At 32.2% G+C, this 26,224-nt stretch overlaps 1 protein-coding gene across 1 annotated transcript; it reads right to left on the reverse strand.

The window, feature by feature from the left end:
* Positions 1–239: 239 nt before the first annotated feature.
* LOC129217412 (3-hydroxyacyl-CoA dehydrogenase type-2-like) lies at positions 240–25,900 on the reverse strand. The gene is made up of 5 exons (XM_054851710.1): positions 25,770–25,900; positions 21,457–21,621; positions 18,882–19,046; positions 14,307–14,544; positions 240–604 (listed from the first exon to the last, which is right to left on the reverse strand). The coding sequence occupies exons 1-5, from the start codon at positions 25,794–25,796 to the stop codon at positions 414–416; spliced, it is 786 nt and encodes a 261-aa protein (XP_054707685.1). The 5' UTR covers positions 25,797–25,900; the 3' UTR covers positions 240–413.
* Positions 25,901–26,224: the final 324 nt, after the last annotated feature.

Here is a 26,224-nt window from a genome sequence, read left to right on the forward strand (position 1 = left end):
CGGCATGGCAGGGTACGATGGGATCAGTTACAGATTATTTTTTAACCATTAAAAATAAATTTATGCAAGCTATTGTTGCCACATATTATGCAAATACAAAAGGTTACTGCAACTAATTTTTTCTTCAAGTGATAAGTATTTCATTTTGACAATGCTTCTTACTCACATTTAAAATACCCATACAAAAATAATTATAATTTTAGCATGAAGAAAATATATGCAATTAATTAAAACTCATGAAAAAACCAATGTAGTTTATTTTAAATACACAAATCAGAAAAGTTAGTTGAAACAAAACAGTATAAAAATTAGATTTGTACACTTTTAAACTCTTTTCGGACTATATGAAAGTCTCATCTAAAATTTCCCTAATTCCATCAAATTTAGCAACTGCAGTACATTAGAAGCTAAAATTAAGGTTGCATTCTCAGTGCACCATCCAATCGTATGACACATCCATTCAGCATTGGATTTTCAATTATAGATTGCACTAAATGTGCATATTCATCTGGATTACCTAATCGCTTTGGAAAAGGTACATCCTTGGCTAATTCACTACGAACTTTTTCAGGCAGTCCTCTTAAGAGTGGAGTGTCAAACAAACCTAAAATAAATTAAAGTATTTTTCTGAAGTTTATATAAGTTAAATTAACACAATGTGTGAACCTGAATATCCAATATTTTGATATACAAATACAAATGTGACGACCAGCAACAGGCTCTGGGCCCAGCTAGACTGGTCCTAGTCAATTTACAATCCCCAGTGAAGATCAATGGCCCTCTTAAAACTATCTACTCCCTTGCTCATTACCACCTCTTCCGGTAAGCTGTTCCAAGGTTCCACTACCCTGCTAAAATAAATTTCCTAATATCCATGTTAGCCTGAGATTTAAATAGCTTAAAACAATGACCCCTTGTCCTGTTTTCAGTGCTAAACTTCAGCCCCGTAACATCTTTCGTTTTAATAAATTTAAACAGCTGAATCATGTCCCCTCGGTCTCTTCTTTGCTCAAGACTACATTTTAAGCTTCTGAGCCTGGAATCATAATCTAAGTCGGAAAGTTCACTTATTAGCCTTGTAGCCCGCCTTTGAACCCTTTCCAGTACATAATTATCTTTTTTAAGATAAGGAGCCCAAAACTGAACAGCATACTCCAAATGGGGTCCTACCAAACTTCTGTTTAAGGGCAGAAGAACTTCTTTAGAAGTTTTACTGTTTGAAAATATACATCGGATATTTTCAAACAGTACAAACTAAGACTTAAAAATAGTAAATGCATCCTCAAATCACTCTTTTTTTTTTTATTATAACAATATGTAGACTTAAGTTTTTTTTCATTATTGACTGCGATGAGGTGGTCCCAGGTTCGAATTACGGCTCGAGCATGGATGTACTTTCTCTCTCCTGTCCTTGCCCTTCCTTTGTGTGAATGGTTGCCTACCCTATAAACGAGTCCCTATGACGTGTGTACTGTGGAAGTCGGACTTCACACCAAATTATGGTACAGTTGGAAAAGTGAAGCAACACACCCCAAATTGCCAGCCCAGCTGGCACAAGACAACAACATCAATTTTAATGGAGTTAATTCATTAGCTTTTTACTCATTTTACTTCCATGAGCTACTTTTACAGTTATATGATTCAGTAATAAAAAATATGAATTATTCGGGGCAGTCATAAGACATTTTCTTTTTTTTATGATGAACGTTTAATATTTGATTAGAAACTTTCAATATGAATTAAAATTGTTACATTACTCATAATTTTATGATTATAAAATAAAAATGGAATATTGGATTACTTTGTTGCATTAATAATGTATTAATACATCATAAAATTATAGTATATAACTTTTTGGTTACTTTAATAATAAACGAACTAATAATAAAATGTAATTTTAATAATAAATTACTATGATTATAGTTTTTATATTGAAAGTAACGTAGTTGAAAAAATAAATATTGAAAATATGATATTTTCAAAATAAATATAGGATATACGTCCCAATATATTTCAGGATATATATTAACGAACCCTATGTGAAACATATTTATTTATTCAGGTTCAGTTATATTAATAGGTTATAATCAAAAGAACACAAAACATATTTAATGGTGGAATCAAGAATTTGAAAAAGTACTTTTTATTTACATTTTTACTATTATGGTTTTCAATTGCTTTCTTATTTCATTTGAGTCTAAGAAAATGCTGATAAAACAAGCATAACATTCAATAAGTTACGCAAATTACGAAAATATATGCAAACCAAACTATGGCAAATTTTCAGGGATTAATATTAAAATTTTTGAAATAAAAGTTAAATGCTTAAAAGATAACTTGAAATGATGGAGAACATTTTCAGTTATGTGTGACAAATAATTAAGAAAAGAAACAAAAAGGATTTTAAATTACATAAATCAATAAATATACAGAGTGGTCCAAAAGTGAACCCTTTTATTTTCAATATTATGTTAGTCTTCGGGATGCTATACAGTACTCTCAATATCTGAACACTCGCTAGTGTGAACACCCAATATTCTGAACATTTTGATGGTCCCGGCAAAACCCCATAGACTTAACATGGGCTGACCTCTCTGAACACTCTAGTATTATGAACGATACTTTTAACCTTGTACAATTATTTTTTACTTCTCTATATACTGAACATGTTCACTATTGCTACTTGGGAATTCCTACGAATCAAATTGGAAAGCCTAAACTACACCTACAATTTTATCACAATGATTGAAGGGTATTAAGGGGAAGACGGAGAGAGAAAAAAGAAAAAATATATTTCCTTGGATATTACTGCATCACATAAAGTCATTCAACTCAGCAATATAAGCCTGATGTTTCTACCACTGAACTATATTTCAAGAATCCAACGTTTCATCAAGTAGTATTCAAGACCTTTTAAGTAACATGCAACTGAGAATCACCTGGATGACAACACATACCTTGCATGAGAATACACAATACAAAAACAGATTAAAAACTCTTTTTTTTTCCTCTACATATTGTATCGATAGCTGTATTGTAATATTTTATTGTTGAATGCAATGTAAAACTTTTTAAATTGAAAAAGAAAGAAGAAAATGCTAATTTTTTGGTCCTACTAAGTTGAATTAGACCTTGCACTAGCCAACAATACATAATTCAGCACCTCTATCTCAGTCACTGGTATAGCTCACTTGACAAAGTACTGGACATTAGGGTGTCCCAAAAAAAATGAAAGTCGTTTTTTTTAACGCATACCCTCTTATTTTTTTCCTTTGACATCAAAACCGTTGTAAAAAAAGTTTCATGCAATTTGAAGCACGGTAACCCGTGCCGATTTGCGCCTAAAGGCCTAAACGTGTAAATAGCACGTGTATTCATAAGCAAGCGAACGCTGACGACGCGATAATTTGCGAAGCTCAAAACAGCTGTAAATAGTACACAGAAAACAAATGAAAACAGAAGAAACATATGTTAGGGAGAGGGGGGGGGGGGCTTATCCGTGGCAATTTGCAAACTGTCAAACGTGTCACTACGAATACATTCCGGTCAGCGAGCGCAATATAGTCGTTCCATAGGGAACGAAACATGGCACTGGAGTAGCGAAGTTCGAAAAAGGAGACATTTTTTAAAGGAGTAGTAAAACAACAAATTACAGGTTTGAAACTTCCCTCTAACGGACAAATTCTGTCTGTTTTGTTTTATAACATTCGAGAAGTAAATTTAACCATCAGTGAAAGTGCAAATCTCGCTATTCGGGAATGCATCATCTTTTGGGAAAAGGCACGCATTCCCACCAAATCGTTGCCAAATTGTATGAATAAACTTAAAAACCTGTATCAAATTTGGAGAGACTCACAAAAAAATGCAAAACAAAAAACTGTAAGAAGTATTCAGGCAGCGCCAACAAGAATTTGAGAGTAATTTAAACAATTTATTCAGTATTGCACATGCTGATGCACTTCGGTTAATCAAAATGGAGGAAGATGGGATTTTCTTGCAATTCCAAAGAGAGAACGGCCGACGTGGTCACTTTAAGTAAGGTGGATAAAAAACTGGCCGACAAAGAGGAAAGGGCTCGACTTTGAGCTGTCAAAGAAGAAAACAGGCGCATGAAATATGATTCCGCTTCAACATCTTCGAAATTGTATGAACCTGTACAAGAAAATGCCTCTTCGAGCTCTAGTGAAATATTAATTCAGAAGATTTCCCTGAAACATATAAAGCAGTACCTGGAACAAGTTTATCAGAACCTGGAACAAGTATATTAGAACCTGGAACAAGTATATCAGAACCTGGAACAAGTATTCCAGAACCTGGAACAAGAATTATCAGAACCTGGAACAAGTAAATATGTAATGAGGAGCGATTTGATTACTCTTAAGTGAGTTGATGCATTGGACAGCTGTCCAAGTATACGAGATTATGTGTTTATTCTTGAAGCTACTATTGACGCACTTGGGTTAACATTGATGAATTTCCCATAGGTATCTTCAATTCAAAGAATTCGAACTGAAAAGCGGAAGGAGCACGAGGAAAGAATAAAATTGGTTTTCAGTACGAGGTACCACATGTAGTGAATTTACCTTAGGATATGAAAATGTTGCCTGCTTTAAGTGCTAAAAAATCAAAAGAATATCGCTTATCTATAGTTATTTTATAAGGATGTGACAAACAACTCATTGCTGAGTCTAAACTGGATAATTCTACAGGAAAAGAACAAAAACAGGCTGTTTGAAAGGTAGTTTTAGATTGGAATCTCAAAGACAAAGTTCAAAACTCTTTGTTGTGATACTACAGCTTCCAAAACAGGTCCTTTAAGTGGTTCTTGCGCTATTCTTGAGCAAATATTTGATAGAGAAATGCTTTCCTTTGCGTGCCGCCATCATATATATGAAATGACCTATCCAACTAAAATACAGTGCTATGGAGGAGCTGCAGATTTGTTCCGAATTGTACCCTAACTTGGAAAATTTCCTTGACTTTTACCGTACTGAACTCACTAATATTACGGTCATAGATGACTATAAAGAGTTGCTAGAACTGCCTACCATATTTTTAGGTGGAGATACAGAAAATGAATTTAAAATAAGATCGCCGGGAGCATGCACCAAGCTTGATGGACGGCTCGAGCGATTTACTCCCTAAAACTATTACTATTTAGTTCACAACTAAAATTAGATACGAAGGAAAATGAAACATTGTTTGATGTCTTCTAGTTTGTAGTAACAATTACGTGAAACCATGGCTTCAATGCATATTGGCAGTCAAAGCACCCAACAAAGATTTGTGCTTTTTGAAAAAGTGTACTAAAATGTGGGCCCAATTATCTCAAAAGCTGCTCTACAAAAATTCATCCAGCTTTTATGGTATGATCAATAATATTTCATTCTTTGATGTGAAAAAGACTGTCTCAATGCTTAGAGCAGTAAACGATGTAGCTGAAAAAGAGGTAAAAATGATGGAGGACTTGCATGGTTTGCTTACAGCTGATGAGGAACAAAAACGATCTGTGTTACGTTGCATTCAAGAATACCAGAAGCTCTATCCTGACTGCAAAAAGCAAACATTGAAATAAAAATATGTGCAGTAATGTTTCTTGTAGTCTAACATTGTTGTAAATATCTGCTTTAAATAAATTGATGTCACGTGTAGTAAAGAATTATACAGTTAGCAATATTTTCACTGTAGTCGCTGTACAGGATTTCAGGTCCAACTTTGACCTCAAGTCGGCACGGGTTCCCTTTATTTTATTGCAATAAAACTTTTTTTTCATGTTTCTGAGGTGAAAAGGAAAAAATTTGGAGGGTATGCGTATTCGATTTTGTTGGGCAATTCGAACTGATAGCTCAATCAAAACCCGAAGTTCAAAGAACTAAAAGCAGGTTTTAAGCTAGCAAACCCAACTGAAAAATTGTGGAATGATCTGCTCGGGAAGAAAGGACTTACAGACACATATTTAACAATTAAATAAACATTTTATTAAACAATAAATATGTCAAAACATGGAAATAATAACAAGTGTAAATAAAATTCACATTCCCCAACAATTGAATAAAAAATCCCCCCAAAAATATCAGTAGGAAACATTTCTTAAAAATAGTATCGTTTAAAGTTCCAGTAAAATTTATATGACTTGATTAATATAAGTACAACCTTGAGTCCAATGCCATAAACAGAATAGTTCATACGAACGAGTTAAAAAGTTCATACCAAACGAGCTATTCCTTCCTTAAAAGTTGGCACAACATGTGAGGGCGCGATCCACCAATTTGGATCCCATATCAAAATTGTCCGTGACCATTCCATGCCACCCTGCTGAATTCAGAAAAGAAACCTGTCCTCCTGGACAACAGGAACCATCCATCCATCTAACGGACATCCAATCCAGCTCTCGAGCGTGGACCTTCAATGGTCCTGTTTGTTAGGCCTTTTCACAGCAAAAAAAAACAACTTGATTTAAACTCTCAATTTTAGAGAGAAAATCCCTCACTTAAAAACTCATCTCAAGGCAACAACTGGAACATGCCCGCATTTCTAGCTGGGCTCAACGACAAAACTTCCTACATCTTTCAAAAAGAATCCACTATACTACGTGGAACTCCGGAGCACACAGCTCCCAGGCACAATCTCAGCACCTCAGAAAAACATCGGACTGCAGTCACCACATATTAAAACAAGAGGTGAAACAATAAGAGAATGATTGATTGAGAGTTCACACTTAAATAGCATTCCCTATCTCCCTACGCGATGGCGTGACGTATATCAAAAAGCATGCATAAATTACATTGAGGAAACAACTCAACACCAGTTTACAGTTTAAAACTAAATTCTTTAAAATTGTTTCCCACATGCATACAGCAAGAATCTACTCAACATCTTTCCTTATGACGTCACATCATCGTGGCGGGTCAACAAACGCATGCTACGCATGCAGGGAATGTTGGCTCTGGGGAACGATTCGAGCGCCGGTAAAATAACGGGATGACTTTCAAAGTTCGAAAAAAGAAGGAAGTAAGTTCTGGAAACTTTTCTAATCCTTCTAAAAACTTTAGGAATTTCTCCAAGAAAAAAATAATGGCTCTAGGCCAACAGATTTCACAAATTTTTTTTCCGCCATTATATCTTGGGACACCCTACTGCACATAGTCCATTAACGTAATAGAATAAATATTTTATCCAGTCTCCCTCTATAATGAACACCCCCATAATCTAATCTGAACACTTTTGTTCAGTCCCATGAGTGTTCAGAACAGAGAGAGTTCATTGTACACAGTTGCCCTAAGTATTAAGAGTCAAAAACATTGGTGGAACACCACCCTAGGTTGGTTCAAAAAAACTTTTTTTCAGCTAGAGCCCAGGACCTCCCCCCCTTTTTTTTAAGACTTACTAATAGTATAATGCTGTAAAAGTTAAATTTTAAGAGGGTGCTCAATGACCCCTTAATTTAACATTATCGGTAGCATAGAAAATGTCACAAATTTAGAAACATTCAATTTCCCCAGCTTTTTTTTTTTTTGTAAATATTTTATTGCAATGTACATGGATATTACTCTGGATATTACTGGTATATGTTATAATAAGTAACACTGTTTTTTCAGTTCAATGTCTTTTTAACCCCCGTCCCATACTTATGAAGTTTGGGGAAGGCGGTTGAGCAACCTCCTTCAGTTGAAATGGGAAGCTTAAATTTTTCCAGTACATTACTATCCACAAGTCAAAAATAATGAAGAGTGTCCTGTAATCTAGGAGCAACTTTTTTTTTACATGTCTTTTTAACCACCCATGTCGTTACACAAGTGAATTCTGCACCATGTTCTCACCGCTGTTTGGCGACAAAACAATTTCCAAATTCTGCAAAACATCTGAGAGAAAATGACATAGAATTCACCTGTGTAATGACAGGGGCGGTGCTTTGTCGATGTTTACAACTATTAAAAAGACTTCAAGGGAAATGGGTATTACCAGTTTCCAACCTACCATAACTCACATAATAATGAAAATAAAAGGGGGGAAGGAGGGTTGCCCACTTTCAGACAATTTTGTAAAACAGCTTACTGTGTTAGGAGAAAATTCAAATCAATTAATAAAATTGAAATGATGCAACTAACAGAGCTACTAAATATTTTGATAGCAAAATAAGTAGAAACAGGGGCGCAACCAGAGGGGGGGGGGTCCACAGGGCCCGTATCCCCCCCCCCAAAAAAACGCTAATTTGAATAATTTTCAAAAATACTTTTTTTTAATTTTATTAGAACGAAGATGAACACGCTTTGAGAAAACGAAGTGGTTCCAAAGTAAGCAGGGACAACAAGAGGTCATTTAAAACTTCTCCCTCTCTCCTTTTCGTCATTTATTTTTTCTGTAGTTAGGAATCAATCGTTCATAACACTGCCTATTTCTTCTGCTACCGCGGAGCGATCGTTTTCAACATTGCGCCGTCTCAAGTCCTATTTAAGAAGCACAATAATACAAGAATGCTTAAATGGATTAGCACAGTTTTGTATCAACAAAGATATAGTTGTACAACCAGATAAAGTTATTGATGAACTAACTAAGAAACAACGACGGTTAAACTTTGTATTGTAGATAGTAAGACAATTTTATAAGTGTACATATGCAATATGGATATTTAGGACTCATCTAGTGTAAGCGATTTTATTGATTATTTTGTTGTATTTTTAAGTGATTTCATGCCATTTTAACATGTTCCTTTTCTTTTTACCTGACTGCGCGTGCGCAACGCAAAGGAGGGTAATGTGTTTATCAGTCTATGTATGTCCGTTTCTATGTGGCGTTCTACAGGCTAAATGCCTTGGCCAATTCTGGTACTCTTACGTCAGTCGATTTTTCTTAACCTTGGGAGTGTCACTAAATACATGACAGTAATCAAAATTCTCCATATCAACAACCAGTTGCCATTTTGTTAGTTCGGGATCGTGTCGCAGGCAGTCGCTGTGTTGCTCCCTACCTGCATGCAGCACAGCGTGAGGCAAATGCAGGTAGCTTTCACTGCCTGAATTTTTTGTTTACTATCGTCTACTAATTGGGGCCTCAGTGGCAGAGTGGTCTGAGCTATTGCTTCTCACACTTGAGGCGGTGGGTTGAACTTCCACCCTCGCTCCGTATGTACTTTCTCCTCATTTGTTTCTGTCGTGATTCAGGGGACTGAGTTTCGCGACGTGTACTTTTGCGACAGGCTTTTTAGTTTTGCGAGAAAGATTTGACTGACGATGTTAACATGAGTTATACAGCAGGGTGGCGACAGGAACAGGAAAAAAAAGTTCCCTGACTTTTCCCTGATTTTGTTCACCAAATTTCCCTGATTTACGATACCAATGATAATGGTTTCCTTTCTTTACCCTACTGAAAGGCATTGCATATTAAATAAAATGCAGCGTTTAAAACAGTTTAAGCTGTTAATTAAAATAATTTTTTGAAAAGATGCTCCTTTTTTTGGTAAAAACAGTTATTAAATTATCGACCAAGAAATATTATAGGAAATCTAAAACAAATACGTCACTTCCAGGAACCAGTTAACATAAGAATTCTAAGAGAACTTATTAAAACCACTCTTAAAGACATATCTAATCATGATAAAACTAAAAAATTTAAATGGAAATAATCTTGAACTGAACTTTTAAGTAGTATAATTGTTACTGCAAGAGTAGCAAGTGATAGTTAATGTATAGAAGTAATGTAGTTTTACTAACGTAAAAAATACTGCACCGTGTGCAGGTAAACGGCAGTATCTGCAGAAATTAGTTTTCAAGATATTTGATAATCTGAAGTAACAGGGAATAATAACATGGCAAAACAAAAACAAAAAAAAAGTCAAAATTAATTTTAGCAATTAAATTAAAAATGCCAAGTGATAACTTTAAAGATTTTTTCAACATTAATTTAAAAAATAAAAATCCTTTCTTGAAATCGTGATATATTAGTATGCTAATTACTTCAAGACAATAATAAGTAAAAGCAAGGGAGCAAAGTCATTAATGACGGCTTTCTCTTTGCCTGTTGGGTTGTTTATTTTACATAGCATGGAATGCGTGAAGGAAAATTCAAGCTAAGTAAAATAAACAACTTTACAGACACAGAATCAATCTTAAAAAGCTCATCCTAAGATTGAATACTTTGACCTTGAGGAAAAAAGATGCACAAATATTCAGCAATGTATAATCGTACCTCATTAATTTTACTTTCTTAAAACAAATAATTGGCGAAAAATTCGTAGGAAACCAAAGTATTTCATTTTGCAAGGAAAAAAAAAATTTTTTTCTTCATTTGATCAATTTTCCCTGATTTTTCGTTATTTTTTCAAAATTCCCTGATATTTCCCTGATTTTTCCCTGAGTGATAAAGTTCCCTGACTTTTCCCTGATCTCCCTGATTTCCCTGATCTGTCGCCACCCTGTACAGGCTGTTTATATAGCTGTTCTGTGGTTGACTTAGTTCTCGCATTTTTGTTAAAGGTCAAGCACATGTAGCTTTAAGCCGAGTTAGGTCCCTAGAGGGACTAATTATGTGTAGTTTAAACCACCGCAAGTTACTTAATAAACCTCATGATACAAACTCTCTCAATGAAATGACAAGATTGTGAGTCTTATAATCATAATGACTAAGTCAATGAAAATTAACTAAAAAGTGTAAAATACAAATAATTATTAAATAAAAACAAAAAACCCAACTGCGAAAAAACCAAAAAAACTAAAAAGAAAAATGTATAAGCCCAGTAGTTTAGAAAGCTATTCAGTACTACTGAATAATTGCACCATTGAAATAGTTTTATATTCGTACACAGATAAGACATATCATAAATTCAAAAACAGAATAAAAGGATCAACAGTCGGGGGCCATTCAAATTTTACGGGGTTCCTTGATTCAAAATGGAATGGGCCCCGACCGTTGATCCTTCTATTCTGTTTTTGAATTTATGATATGTCTTATCTGTGTACGAATATAAAACTATTTCAATGGTGCAGTTATTCAGTAGTACTGAATAGTATTCTAAACTACTCGGCTTATACATTTTTCTTTTTAGTTTTTTTGGTTTTTACACAGTCGGGTTTTTTGTTTTTATTTAATAATTATTTTTTTCTTTCCTTGAATGATCTTAAAAATATGAAGTTTAGAGCTTTTGGTGATAAAAATTCGTGTGTATTTTGATTAATTTCATTAATATAGTAAACGAAGTAATAACAAGTATTGATTTCCATTTATTAATTTGAACATCTTACCGCCATATTGTTGTTTCAAGTACTTTCAAGTTTATTCTTAACGTGATTTCAATTCTGGCATAAGAACAATTAATGTTTTTGCAACAGTTTTTGTAATTTTTTTCCTTGTTCTTAGGAATAAAATACATAAAATTCTTATAATCATAATTTTTTGAATATATTGCAAAACTTATACAATTTTAAGGACTTTTACTAAATAATACTAATAATAATAATAATATATTGATGTAAAGAGAGAGAGAACGCTGATAGAGTGTTGTGAAAAAAAAAATTGTGCCCCCCCCCCTCCCAAAATATTTTCTGGTTGCGCCCCTGAGTAACTTTAAATGGCAACAAAAATCTTAATTTAGCCTCGTTGGAATATCGAATAATATACAGTCGGACACCGATTTAATGAACTCAACGTGATCAAAACTTTTATGTGTTAAATTGGGGTTTTTTGCATCAGTATCGCTATTCATTAGTTGCCCCTTCATCCGTCAAAAATGGGCTGATTCCAAGAAAAGTCTCTGCTTCAGACAAGAACATACATCAATTGGAAAATAGATCCAATATTTAATAACTCAAATAAAAAAAAAACATATGTATATACTTTTTTTTGGCTGTTAAAATTATTCGTTAATTCGGGGTTTACTGTCCGGTAAGTAGAGGTTTTTGCCCTCATTTTAGTCGGAGAAAAAGAAAAATTTGCTAAATTGTGAAATTCGTTAAATAGAGGTTCGTTAAATCAGGGTCCGACTGCAGCAGTATTCACTATTTCCTTGATATATAAAACAAAATGTAATGAAAAGAAATTTTTAACTAAAATTAAACTTGGTATAACTAATAATATTCATAGCATTTAAATCATTTCAAAACATGTAATAATAAACGCCGTAGCCGGGTTTCTATGTTGAATCTGCCTTTGCGGACTTTTCAACTTGCACTTGGGGGATCATTTTGCAGTCGAATAAAAACAATTTAGCCAAATATTCAGCTCTTTATCTCAAACCACATTCGAGTTTTGCAAAAAAAAACCCTGTTTTTTCGATTTTAATTTTTTTCCATAGTAAATTCAAATTTAATGAATGGTAACTTTTTTCCTTATTCTTAGGAATAAAATACATAAAATTCTTATAGTCATAATTTTTAAACAAAAAGCCAATTTTTGGCGACGGAAATAAAACTTAAATATTTTTTTCAATGCTTTTCTGAAAAGTGTCACTCACCAAAGTTTGTCAGAAAATGTCTTTTATATTCTTCTACACTCAGGAATTTTTCTGAACTATTTTGAAGTGGTGGAACAATACGAAAAAAAAATTAAAAAGTGATTTTTTTTTCATAACTTTGCATTTAAACAAGTTTAAATATTTTTTATTGGCAAAAAAAATCATTTGAAGTAAGTCAGTAAAAATTGTTTGCTCAGTGAAAAAGAAAATGAAAAGATTTTTTTTTTTTAATTTTGAAAATACTATCTTACCAGAGAAAAAAACATAAAGAAAACCATAAAAAATATAAGACAGATCCTTCATTAAGTTATTAGGAATGTGAAAAAAAATGATTAGAGAGCTTTTAAATAAATATTATTCAATGCTAAATTGTACATAAGATGGTTATATAATTTGTCCATGCTATTGGGAATAATTCTTCAGCCTTGATCCAATAAGGACAAAAATTTTGAGCATTAAAATAAATTTATAATTTGACACTGTTTAACATAATCATGTTAAATAACTGACAGTTGATATAATAGTTTATGATGATTTTCGCAAGTAAGGTTCGTCTTCGTCACTGTCCTCATTCAAAACGACGTTGAATTTTTCATCAATGAACAGATGACTCTTTATTTTGGCAGGCTTTACTATTTTTGCCAAATATGGGGCACGAGACTGAAAATATGTCAAAAACAAATGTCTCAAGCTGTATCATATTTAGCTACGATGATGACTGAAAATGGAACAATTAAACTCCATTATGTCCAAATCACACATAATATTATAAAACTTGAAGTGAGATCGTGACATATTAAATCAAAAACATATTGTTACTTTCTTGATTATCATTCAGATAAGAATGACCTCATAGGGATTACTCAATATTGTTGTGACTGTACTAATGGTAGGCGCACTGTTTCATATTGGTCACACATTGCTGCGATCATATAATTTCTGTCTCATGCCTGATATTTGGCAAAAAAAAGTAAAGCCTGCCGAAATATTGAGTCCTCTGTTCATTGATGAAAACATCAACATCGTTGTGAATGAAGACACTGACGAAGCTTAACCTTACTTGAAAAATCATCATAAATTATTATATCAACTGCCGGTTATTTAACATAATTATGTTCAACGGTGTCTAAATTATAATAACATTACTTTAATACTCGAAATTTTTGTCCTTATTGGATCAAGGCTGAAGTATTATTCCCAATAATATGGACAACTTATGTATCGTCTTATGTACAATTTAGCATTGAATAATGGTTATTTTAAAGCTCTCTAATCATTTTTTTACGTTCCTAATAACTTCATGAAGGATATGTCTTAGTTTTTTTTATGGTTTTCTTAATGTTTTTTCTCTGGTGAGATAGTATTTTTAAAATTTAAAAAATTTAAAACTCTTTTCATATTCTTTCTCACTGAGTAAACGATTTTTGATTGACTTAGTTCAAATAACTTTTTTTGGCAATAAAAAATATTTAAACTTGTTTAAACGCAAAATTACGAAAAAAAAATCACTTTATTTTTTTTCTTACTGTTCCACCACTTTAAAAAATTGGAAAAAATTCCTGAGTGTAGAGGAGTATAAAAGACATTTTCTGACAAAATTTGGTGAAGGACACTTTTCAGAAAAGCATTGAAAAAAAAATATTTAAATTTTATTTCCGTCCCCAAAAATCAACTTTACGTTAAAAAATTATGACTATAAGAATTTTTTATGTATTTTATTCCTAAGAACAAGGAAAAAAATTACCATTCATTAATTTTGAATTTTACTATGAAAAAAACATTAAAATCGAAAAGGCCGCAAGGGCAGATTTAACATAGAAACACAGCCACGGCCTTTGAGATATTAAAGACAAAAAACTACCTGGGGCAATGGTGCAACAGCGAATTCCTTCACATTCCAAATCTCTAGCTAAAGGTAATGTCATGCCAACTATTCCTCCTTTACTTGCAGAATAAGCGACCTGTCCTCTTTGGCCATCATAAGCTGCAACACTAGCTGTATTAATTATCACACCTTTCTGTCCATCTTCATCAGGTAGGTTTTTTGCCATAACACCTACAACTAGCCTGTTAATATTGAATGTTCCTATTGTATTAACCTGTAAATTAAAAAATATTTCAAGGTCACAAATTGATTCCATTGCAAAATCAAAAAATCAAGTACAGTTTTATAGTTTGACTTGGTATGTGAGTGCAGAAGTGTTTTCCAATTTTGAAGTTTGAATTAAAGAATTTCAATACATATTAAAAATATTAGAAAGGTATATATGAAGAGTGCTTACATGATTTAGTCTTTGAAAGAACATGAAGTACATTTAGTTACCTGCTCTATGATCTTTCCATAACCTTCAGACCAGCTTAAAAGGTCACATTCAACACACCAGTAGTGATTTTCGTATCATTACAGAAAAAGTTTAATATTTATTGAAATCTGCATCAACTTAAAATATATAGATTGTTAAAAAGAAAAAAATAGACATTTAAAATCCAAAACACATAAAGATTTTTTGTTTTGTCTTGCAAAAACAAAAGCATTTCTTTGAGAGCATACATTTATTATTTGAAAATACTAACACTATATGATTATCATAAACTACTATCCAAAAAGCAAAAACTTTTTTTTATCGTAGGCTGTTTTACTGTAATTAAAGCTTCCAATTAATGGGTAGATAATGTATAATTGTATCAGAAGTGTCAGTATCTATTTCTTTATTGTTTTGTTAAAACAGTAGGACTACATTCAGGGTGATAAAAAGAAGTAGATTGTAAACGCCTCATCGGCAAAAAAGTTGCACCTCAAAAATTCAACTTTTAAAACATGCAATGCTGCGGTGTTTCCTCCAGAAATCACTGTAGTCATAGTCAATGAAATGCTCAATATATCTGCTCATTTCTTTTTCGTTTTGAAATTTCAACATGCAGAAAATTCTCGGTGTGGCATAGTAAAAATAAGAATCAATGCACAGTTGTTGAAGTGAGAAGCAAAGGGATGTAAGTGCAAAATTAAAAATTTTGAGATAAACAGTACACATGGTAGGTGAACTTCTCCTCTGTCTTGTGGCAAGAGATGGTACCAGCAACCTTGGTAGTTGCTCTTATACAGCATGATTTAGAAAAAAATTTCAATGAAAGCCCACCTAGGATGTTATATTTATATGTATTTTACTCAAAACTTGAAAATGTCCACTTACGTCTCTTTGTTTCTCCCTGTCTCAATTAGAAGTGCTATACTAAAGAAGCAAACGGTAAGGGAAAAAAGAAAACAGCTCTAAAAAGTAGGAATATAAGAAACTCTTCAGGGTCTGCTTCAAAAATAGATTTTTCTTTTCTTATTGGGGTCATGTTAGGGATTTTCACTCAACTTCAAATTTCGAACAAAAACTAAGTTGGTTTGATTTGTGTTAATCACACTATCCAATTTAACTTGCCTTGCTGCTTCATTAATTTTGGTCATTGCATCAGTACACTTGATTTATTACAGCTGGGGGATAAATGCTGATTGCGTCACTGTCTCAGTAAAAGTTTTTAAATAACTTTGCTAATTTTACCTCTCACTTTAAAGAGACTGTGACAATCATGATTTACAACACCTGCTTTCTACTGCGTTTCACCCTCCATGCAAGAGGTACCTCTATCCCAGCTGCTGCTTTTTCTACCTTTCACGGTTTCAACCACTTGTAACTGCAATCTTACAGTTAACCTACACATTCTGGCATGGCTTGATTTTTCCATTAAAAAAGAGTTTGTGGAATTTGTGCAAGAATGTAGTGTGCAAGGTTTTCCTCGACTCCCCGGGACTTTTTAGTGTTCGAGGGGGTCATGCACTCAAATTGGCGACTCTTTCAAGTTTTTCTGCTAGTCGAATCACCTGCTGATGCGAGCTTCAACTTTTCTTTCTGTCTTGAGCTTTATGCTAAAACAAGTAGGAAGAAAAATTTCTTCAGCTTTCCACAAAAGCTGATGTCCTAGAGATTTGGATGAGGAACTGAGAATAAGATGATCTACATCTGAGAATAAGATGATCTTCTTCGCAAACTCTTGTACATCTGATGAGCATGACAACCAAGATGTAAAATCCCGATGCATCCAAAAAGTGGTCCGTAATCTAGTGATAAAAGGCGAGCAACAAGTATCACCAACGATTTAAGAAATCGTGTGCAGGGTGATTTATGAATTTTATAAATAATGATGTTGGTGTTTTCAAAATTGTAATTCGCCGATCCACGTGCTTCTGAACTTAAAAAGGTCGTATGTTTTTTTCTGTAATGTTCTATCACTTTTGCATTAATATTTAATCCTATAAATTAAAATTGAAATTTTGATTAAACACCATGTTACACATATGTATCGCATCACTTCAATCTTTTTGCTGATCAGCAAGGTTTTTCAATTAATATTTTTTTTAATGGCCATTATACAATATATTATGTACTTATACCACTATGCTATTAGATCATGCATATAAATGTTTATATAATGTAAAAAAAAACAGCATTTATGTTTCTGAACCCTCTTTTTATCATTATTCGAAACCCTTCTGCCGCTTATCTTTAGTACCCCCTCACCACTTTATCAGAGACGATAAAAAACTTGAGCAGCTCAATGCAAGTCATGCAAGTGAGCCATCTAGTGTTTCATCCAAGTTTCTGTCACCTCTTTTAGAGTTGTGCCGAATATTGAAGATTGCTTAGCTAATTCATCTTAACATAATTTTCAAGGTACCATCCACATTCATAATATTATCTTCCCGGTGACAAATACATCAGAAGGCATTTTCTACAGGTTAGAGAGCATAAATAAAAATTATGTCAGGTTTTTCATTGCTTTCTCTTTTGGAAAAAATATTGTGCACTTTTAGTAAGTTAAAGGTTTTGAGCGTATTTCTTAAGTTTACAGAAGCGTTCAGGCTACTCCATCTGATTTTACACTCTGTAATACTTTTTCGACTTCTTCTAAAGCTCAATTTTCAGGGTTTCAATATTTAGTAATGGTTTTCAAAAAGGTTTACATTTTTTACGCATTTACACAATTGCTGAACGAATGAAGACTGAAACCTCCAAATGAAAATACCACGACATTCTCCAAAAAAAAAAAAAAAAACACTCCTTCTATTTTATTCTTTTCTTGAACAGAGACCCCCCCCCCCCTTTCATAATAAAAGACAAAAGTTTTTTTTCTCCCTCTCTTCTTGTACATTTAGAGGAAGGTGGTTAAAACTTCAGATCATGCTTGTAAAAATATTTGTTTTATGGACGGCGAAAGTTGGAAGAAGTTTGCATGGAAAATCTTTGGAGGATTTGAAATCCCATGCCATTTTACTCTCAATTCCGCAAGATTAATCTTCTAAATTTCATGCGGGATTTGGGATCGGGATTGCGGTATTGGAAACTCTACTTCAAACAACTTGGCAATATTTTCCTAATTGACAATTAAGAGGCTGAAATTTTACAGCTTTTAAAAAATAGCAACAATATCTAACAAATATTATCTTTCAAAATTTCTCAAAATTTTAATTCAAGAAATCAATGTGTATATTTCTTGCACAAAAATAAAAGTTGTTTAGAAGGAAAAAAAAGGAAAACACTTGCTATTTAAAAAGAGAGAGAAAAAAGGAATTTTACTTTAGTTTCTGCAATTCAAGAAAATCTGAAGAATTATTTGTTAAGAAATATAAAACTCTGAAAACTGAAAGATTTGATTTTAATAATCCATGCTTAAAAAAACCATGAATTTACATTTCTCAAAATCTAGGTTTTTGTTTATCATTAAAACTAATTTGTTTTTGTACTACCTAGAATGCAAAAAGAAACTTTAACAGTTACAGTTTGAACCATTCAACGTAGAAAACATTATCTAAGTTTCTAAAACAGCTATGAGTGAGTAATACCAATGCCCGGTAATACTAAATGCTTCTTGCTTTCTCATTTTTAAGATGGAGCAAAAATAAACTCAAAACAAGGGAACCAGGACCAGTCAACGTCAGTACAGAGGCCACTGCCATCTATTGGTGGTATTAGAAATTAATAACGAAGAAATTAACAATTGGTAAATTTAAATTTAAACTTGGAAATTAACCACTTAGCAATTTCATTTGAATAGTTTGGATCCATTGAAATGGCAATGCCTTTGTTAGATAGCTGCTTGGTAATGCTATTTTAAGAATTATTACTATTTATGGATATTCACGAGACAAATGTTTGAATTGTTTGGATCCATCACCATAGCAACGCCATTGTTATATTGTGCTGCTAGGTAGGACTGTCTTCCACACTGGAAGTTAACATGGGCATTGATGATGCGATAGGCATTTAGTATTAGGGGCCATTGGTAATACACAGTACTGATCATTATTACTCAAAAAAAAAAAAAATGATAAAGCAGAAAGCTTAAACTCAACTTCACAATCAAAAGTAAAATAACATGATGTTACACTTACTGTCACAACTTTCATAAAATCATCCAATGAATGAGGCACACCCTTTTTAAAATTGTATGTTTTTGTGGCAACCCCAATACCAGCACAATTTACAGCTATATCTAATTTATGAAATTTAGTTTTAGCAATTCTTAAAGCTTCTTGAACATCTGCTTCTTTAGTAACCTAAGAAATGTAGAACAAAATATAAAATTTAATAAAATGAAGTTATACTTATAATTCACCTTGAAAGTCTTATTTCTAGAATGGGAAAATTGTGTAATTTGCACAAAGATCATATACACCATATGGAAAAATAAGTAAAACAATGTAACATTACATGGAAAGTTAACTAAACTTCACACATTATCATGTTTTAATTATAAATGACATTAAAATAAAACTAAAAGGGATGAGAAATAGCCCTTTTTTACATCAATAACAAATAATCCATACCAATGCACATATTTTTAACTAATAACTTTTTAGAATACTCCAACAAAGTACTAAACAAATGGCAACCATTTCATTGTTCCCTAACATAAACCATGGTCTCGCTAGATGGCGCTGAGGCTTTAAGGGTTACCCTTTTTTTAAGTGTAAGCGAATCAAGTGTGACCAATGATAATGCATAAACAAACATTTCCTTACAAAAATTGATATAATTGGAATACTGCACAGTATCTTGAAACATAACCAAGAAGCTCTATATTGGCAGTATTTAGTGATTTATGACTTGTGCAGGCATCACAGAGGTGCAAACTTTTTTTTTTTTTTTTGCAGAATTAGCAGATTAAAGACATAGATTACATAAATGGATCTCATTCTTTTAACTTTTAAAAATATAACAAAAGTTATGATTAAAGTGAAAAACCAACGTAAATAAAGCACAAATTTTGAAAAAAAAAGTTTCTTCAACTTTTTTTCAAAATTTGTGATCTATTTACGTTGGTTTTTCACTTTAACCATATTGTAGCACAAAGATTATGACAATTTTTCATGTAACAAAAGTTATTGGGCTACACGCAGAAATTTACATTATTTCGATTTTAGATTACACTGTATTATTTTCTACTTTGCTCAATAAAATTAAATTTATATGTGATAGAATTATATCAATAACATCAATTAGTAGAATATGTTAAGTTTAATTATGAACATTTAATGAAAAATGTATTTTGTACATTTCTATACATAAATGCATGTAACAAACTAAGGGGAAAAAACTAAATTACTCTCAAAAATGATTTTAATTTACAAAAATCACATTATATCCAAAACAATGATGATTTAACCAATTCAGATAATTTTTTGTGTTTTGAAAGGGGATATCTTATATCTATCTTTGTTAAGAAAAAAAAAAGGATTACATATATTTTAAAATATTTTACACTTTATGTTTTCTAAAAAAATATTCAACTAAAAAACTTGTAAATCGAGGGTAGAAATTTTGAAAAATTGTCACTAGTCCAATGGACCAGTAGTTACAAAATTTCAGTGGTCCGTATACACACTTTTAGTAGTCGTTTCTTGCACCTTGATTTTAAATAATGTAAAATAAAAAAATAGGTAAAAAAAAACGTAATATGACTAATAGCATCAATTACCAGTTTTCAGCAGATATATTTGAACGACTGGAGAAAAGACTTAAACAACAGGTATCTTTTCAATCACCAACAGCAGTAAAGGAATTTGAGTCAACGAAATCTTATTTTTGCAATAGCTTTGGGAGAAAGCCAAAACGTTGGTAAAACCAATATGCTATAATGCTGTAGAAAATTCTATTTAGAAAGAAAACCTGAGCATAGTAAATGAAGGTACCAACTTTGAACAAGATTCGAAAAGTGATGATACTAACAATTATTTAAAGAAAAAAAAAAGCTTCACTGGTCTCATGGACCACAAAATGTATTTTATGCTGGTCCAATGCATATTTTTGTGGTCTGGGACCAGTAGACCACTGTTAATTTTGAGCCCTGAGTTTTATTAGTAAAAACCTATTTTTCCAGGGGGAAAAAAAGGAGAAAACTGGCTTTTTTTCTTTTTTTCCGTTTCTCAAAGTTTCCAGAAATTTTACAAATCTATGGATAACTAATACCTATTGTATTTTTCATATTTCAGTTTTTATACAAGGGGTTTAATAATTTGTTATGAGAGTTGGTATCTTTCATTTAATTTGAATATTTATGTTAATTTGATCGTTTATTGCATCAAATGAATTAAAACAAATATAATAAATTTGTTTTAACATTATATTTTATGTGTTTATATTTTATTACAACTAATTTGCTTCAAAGTTTTAAAAATTAAATCTCAAAACTATAAATGAGAATATGAAAGATTTATTTCAGAAATATGTCAAGCACTAAGCTCTAAAAATTCGAAAAATCATTTTTACCCCTATAATTTTTTGAGAAGAATGACAATATTTTAAACTGAAACAGATACAGATTTACATTTTTTTCAGTAAAGAGTTTCAATACATATTGAATAATTTAATTTTAGTACATATATATCTTTTAAAAATTAGAAATTTCAGCATTTGACTGGTTTCTGAAATTTATGATTTGCATGCCATAATTAAAAAATTGCATACATCAATTGGTGCAAAAGCACATTTCTCTCCTAACTGTTCAGCCACTTTTCCACCGTTTGAAGATGGTAAATCGCAAATCACAACACTAGCTCCATTCTGCAGCAGACGTCTAGCTGTAGCTTCACCAAGACCAGATGCTCCACCAGTAACAAGAGCCACTAAACCCTATAAATTAATACACAATATTATTTATACACAGGTGAAATACTGCATATCATAAAGATCAAGCATACAAATCTAAAAATTTCATGAAACAGAAACATGAAACATGCATAAAAGAAAAAGGATAAACATTTTGAATTTTGAGCATTTTTTACTTACAAACTAATACCAAACGGCTCTGAATTATTATAATACATGTTGTGAAAAATAATATCTGTTATTAAAGAAATAATATTGGTTAAAAAAATATAAATTAAACAGAATTATTGAGAAAGGATTTGTGATTAGAATAAAAAAATTGAAAACGCAAAATAAAGCAAAGGGAGGAAAAGAGTAAGAAATGGCCTATTTCTAGACAGATATGAGTAAAAAAAAGAAGATAAGGCTGTGCAAATAATGGTTGGAAAGTCAAGTCGTCATGTCTGATCTCCAAAAATGCCTTCCTACTCCAAACTTGAAGAAATCTCAAAATTTTTCTCAAGAAAACTCTGTACATTAAATAGTACTATTCTTGACACAACCATTTACAAAACTTGGTGTATGATTTCAGATGAAGTAATAGCCGGGCGAGGAAATGAAATTGCATCATGCTTATATATATATATATATATATATATATATATATATATATATATAAATCTTCTGTGCGAACGTTTGTCACCATAAGGCTTTTAAACAGCTGGGCCGATTTTAATAAAATTTTTTGTGTGTAATTAAGTTGTGGCGAGCAAGGTTTCGAAGGGCGATGGATCGAATCGGAAACTTTTTTGTTAATAAATTAATTAATTTAAACATTGGATGATTATATCTCCCAAATTATGAATATTTATTCTTACCTGTTGTTGAGCGAGAACTGAAATAAATATTTAATCTGTTGCCAAAGGACAATAAGAAAGCCAGCTCTGCTTTTTATAATGAAATTTCCTCAATGTCAATTGAGAATAGATAAAACGTAGAGAGAGAGTGAAGCCTTCATTTCTTGAAATGGAACAATTTTAGGCCCCGAGATATATTTTAAAGTAAAGTACTGCAAGATTCACGCAAACGTGTATTCTGTCGTCGTAGTTGAACGATGTGACCAGATCGGTGCTTTAGGTTTTCCAAACCAAATGATCAGAAAGTACCGTACCAAGCAACATTTGTTTCACGGCTCAAATCCAACTGAGTTTTGGCACTAATGTCAAGAATACTTTAAGGATTATCAAACTAATCAGTACATTATTAAAGAAAAAGATGATGGAATTTAAAGATGAAATAAATTTTATTTTCATCCAGATAAATTACAACAGGGTAGTTCTGTACACAAAAGATCAGTGAAGTGTAAAATATCTTTATCTTTGATGGAAGGAACAAATTAGGCAATATATGAAGTTTTTATAGTTTTCATTCAAAAGATCGGAACGCTAATGGGTTGGAGTTGGCTTCACTCATTGATCGGCTTGATTACAGTAACGTGTTAGCTTGGAGACTTTATCTATAAACAATAGGGTTGCGTGATCATTTGTTTACATTTTAAACCTACTTTTAATATAAATTATTGTATTTTCTGTTTATTTGGCAAAAAATTTCAAATTGCAAAGAATTGCATTTCGTTTTTAAAGAGTTTTTAGTCATTTTAGTTGAAGAATGCGTTTATTTTACATCAGGAGGAAGGGGGAGGGATGAGTGATTTTCGCTTAGTCAGAGAACTGTTTTTACCTTTAGCATTTTTTAAAACGATATCCTTTCGATTGTTTTATTCTTTTTTCATGTGTCATCCGACCAAAGTCGGATGTCTTTTCATCCATAAACTCATTACCTTTTGCATTGAAAAAGGCATTCCCTGTAATGCTGAAACACGTGTCTGCTGTAATTAGCAAATTTGTGCTTTTTTTAACGTTGTTTTTCTTACTTTACTGTTCAGCACAAAGGTATTTATTTATTACAATATTTTATTGTTCGTTGCAGTTCTTTTTTGTCTTTGACATTGTAGTTTCATCAAAGCTCAGAGTATAATAGAATAAACATGCTTCTTTTAACATACATTCCCGAAAATAAGGAGCAAGTCCATCTGTAGAAGGGATAGAAAGACTGGTTCTGCTCATAGGGTGCAATTGCAAGCGATTAAAAAAATTCTGATTTCCCGGTAGCATAGCTATTTTTCTTAAAGAACAAAAAGGTGGGGGGGGGCATATTTAAGGCTATATTTTTAATTAATTTCACTGTTAAAGCTATCATTCAGATACTTTCCAAAGATTTATTTTTAAAAAAAATCTTAAGACGCGTTTCAAGAAAGGTGAGAAAGGTGACAAAAGTTGCAAAAGGTGACTAAAAGAAACCCAATTTTCAAAAGGTGACTAAAGGCGAGAAAGGTGACCGACTTCTTGGCCTGCTCTTTGCTCTAAGCCGATGAGTCCATGAAGAAATTTCTTTAATATTTGTATGCTACTTTCATTAATCATGTTTCTATAAAGTGCAAGGATTTTTCTTTTGAATTTCAACTAACTAGACTGAAAAAAATGCCCTTATTTCAAATTACGTACTTCTAAAAATGTCTTACTTGGACAAACTAAAATTTCCGACCCCTTGTTCCAGAAATTCATTTCAGCTTTTCTCATGTACAAAATTTAAGTTACTTTCTCATTGTAGAACATGTTGCTATTATTACACACAACAAAGTACATCTGATGTTCAAACACATAATGAATTTAATTGAATAGCACCATCCTTTAACATTTTTAAATTTAGGGGCTGTCTATCAGCTTGCAGAGGTACTTTTATTTTTTTGCAAGCAAGGTTTTTCTCGATGACTATTTTTGAATATTTGATTTCTCTTGCAGTTGCAAGACACAGGAGAGTTTCATTTGTTATAACTATCGAATTTGTCTCCTTATATTTGGTATGTTAGATATTCATAATTAATTTGTTGCTTATTTTGGTTCTTGATGTGTGCCATAATTGCATGCTGTCAAAGCTGTAACAAATTTGCAATCCAAAAGGGCATGATACTTCAGCAGCAACTGAAGAAGATTATCATCCAATGTTGCATGTTGCACTTGGAGCATTAAAATTTAAGAGAGAGTTTGTCACAGAAAAGGATAAGTTGAAGTTAATACTGATATTACTTACATAGAAATAATTAAGAAAAATATCTAACATATATCAGAAAATATACTGACCAAGAATTACCCTGGTGACCCAGTATCCTACTAAATTGGGGTACTGGGTAAATCAGTATACTTTTAATACTAACTCTTTTTAAAAAGCAGAAAAAATGCATGTATGTATGAAAAGCTAGACAATTTGCTATTAAAAAACAGCACCAACAAAATTGTTCTTTCAAATGTGTTTTCCCTAATATAAATCTTGAAAAAAATAACGATTTGAACAGACAATCTTTTTAGAAGATGTTTTTTGAAGTGTGAAAACTCTTTTTTTCCCCCTCTCATTTACTTTACTGTTGCATTGTTTTCGACCTTGATACAAGAAAATTACATATATAAGGATGACTTAGCATAAACTAGTTTTGTTGTAAAAACATTTTTTTTTATCAGCAAAAAGTTAGTGACCATTATTTACCCCCGGAAAATGAGTGACCCATAATACCACCCCGTGTGACCCTATTTTCTTTTTTAAATGCACAAAAAGTAAAAAGCTGATTGAAAGCGTACAAAAAAAGATAAAATTTTATGCGAACTTTCTAGTCAGAACAAGGAAATTTCCATTACTAGCTAACTAAAGTATTATTAATTTAAAACCATGAAAAAATCCGGTGAATGTAATGGGGATATTTCGATAATTGGGAATTTGGCGCGGTCGTCTCATTTTTGGCGTAAATAATTTTATTTTGGTAACCCTGCTGATTAAAGTAACCCTATGTGAATAGATATTTCCGATCTCTTTGTTTTGATTTGCAAAGAAAAATACCTCTCGCGCAGGGCGCTGGAGCCAAAAATTAACGCCAATGAAGAAAGATAGCCAGATTCCCAATTATCGAAATATCCCCATTAAATTGAAAGGAAAATGTCAGGACACCTAACTGTCAATCATTCTCAAAATCACCCATATAATTCTGAACAATATAAAAACCACAAATACGTTTTATAAAGCCAAATAAATAATAACGTCATTTCAAAATTGTGTCAGGGTTTAGAAGAATTTTTGAAAATTACCTTCACTGTTCTAATGGTATTAGACATTATTATTTTTTTCGGGTCCTGCGAAACAATATAAAACTCGATGATAATACTACTGATAAACACAAGTGAACAATTTTCGGAACTTTCTCCAGAATGAGAATCCGAAAAAAAAAAAATAATAAACCAAAACAAAGTTCACTGTTGCCAAATTAAAATCGATAAGTTTAGTAGAGTTTTTTTTTTTTTTTTTTGCACAAGAATTAAATTTTATTCTCTCCAATATTTTGCAAAGGGAAAAATATCATAAAATTCTGTTTATTATGCTTTCTTATTAGCTTTTAGTCATTGAAATAGTGAATATGCTAATAAGCCAAGGTTGCGTTCGACAAACCTTACCAGTCTACCGGTGAGCAACCGGTACTAACCGCAGTGTTCTATGATCAACCGGATTCCGCACCGGTTACCACTCTTACAAGTTTTTGATTCGT

This window comes from Uloborus diversus, chromosome 2 (genome assembly GCF_026930045.1).
Source record: "Uloborus diversus isolate 005 chromosome 2, Udiv.v.3.1, whole genome shotgun sequence".
In the NCBI taxonomy this organism is placed as follows: Eukaryota; Metazoa; Arthropoda; class Arachnida; order Araneae; family Uloboridae; genus Uloborus; species Uloborus diversus.

What these genes read in the sequence shown, in the direction of transcription:
- LOC129217412 (XM_054851710.1), bottom strand. Translation starts at nt 25,796, where the DNA reads ATGTCTAATACCATTAGAACAGTGAAG. An exon ending in GTGCTTTTGCACCAATTGAT is followed by an intron (nt 19,047 to 21,456) that starts GTATGCAATTTT and finishes TACATTTCTTAG; the next exon opens with GTTACTAAAGAAGCAGATGT. An exon ending in ATTTTATGAAAGTTGTGACA is followed by an intron (nt 14,545 to 18,881) that starts GTAAGTGTAACA and finishes TTTAATTTACAG; the next exon opens with GTTAATACAATAGGAACATT.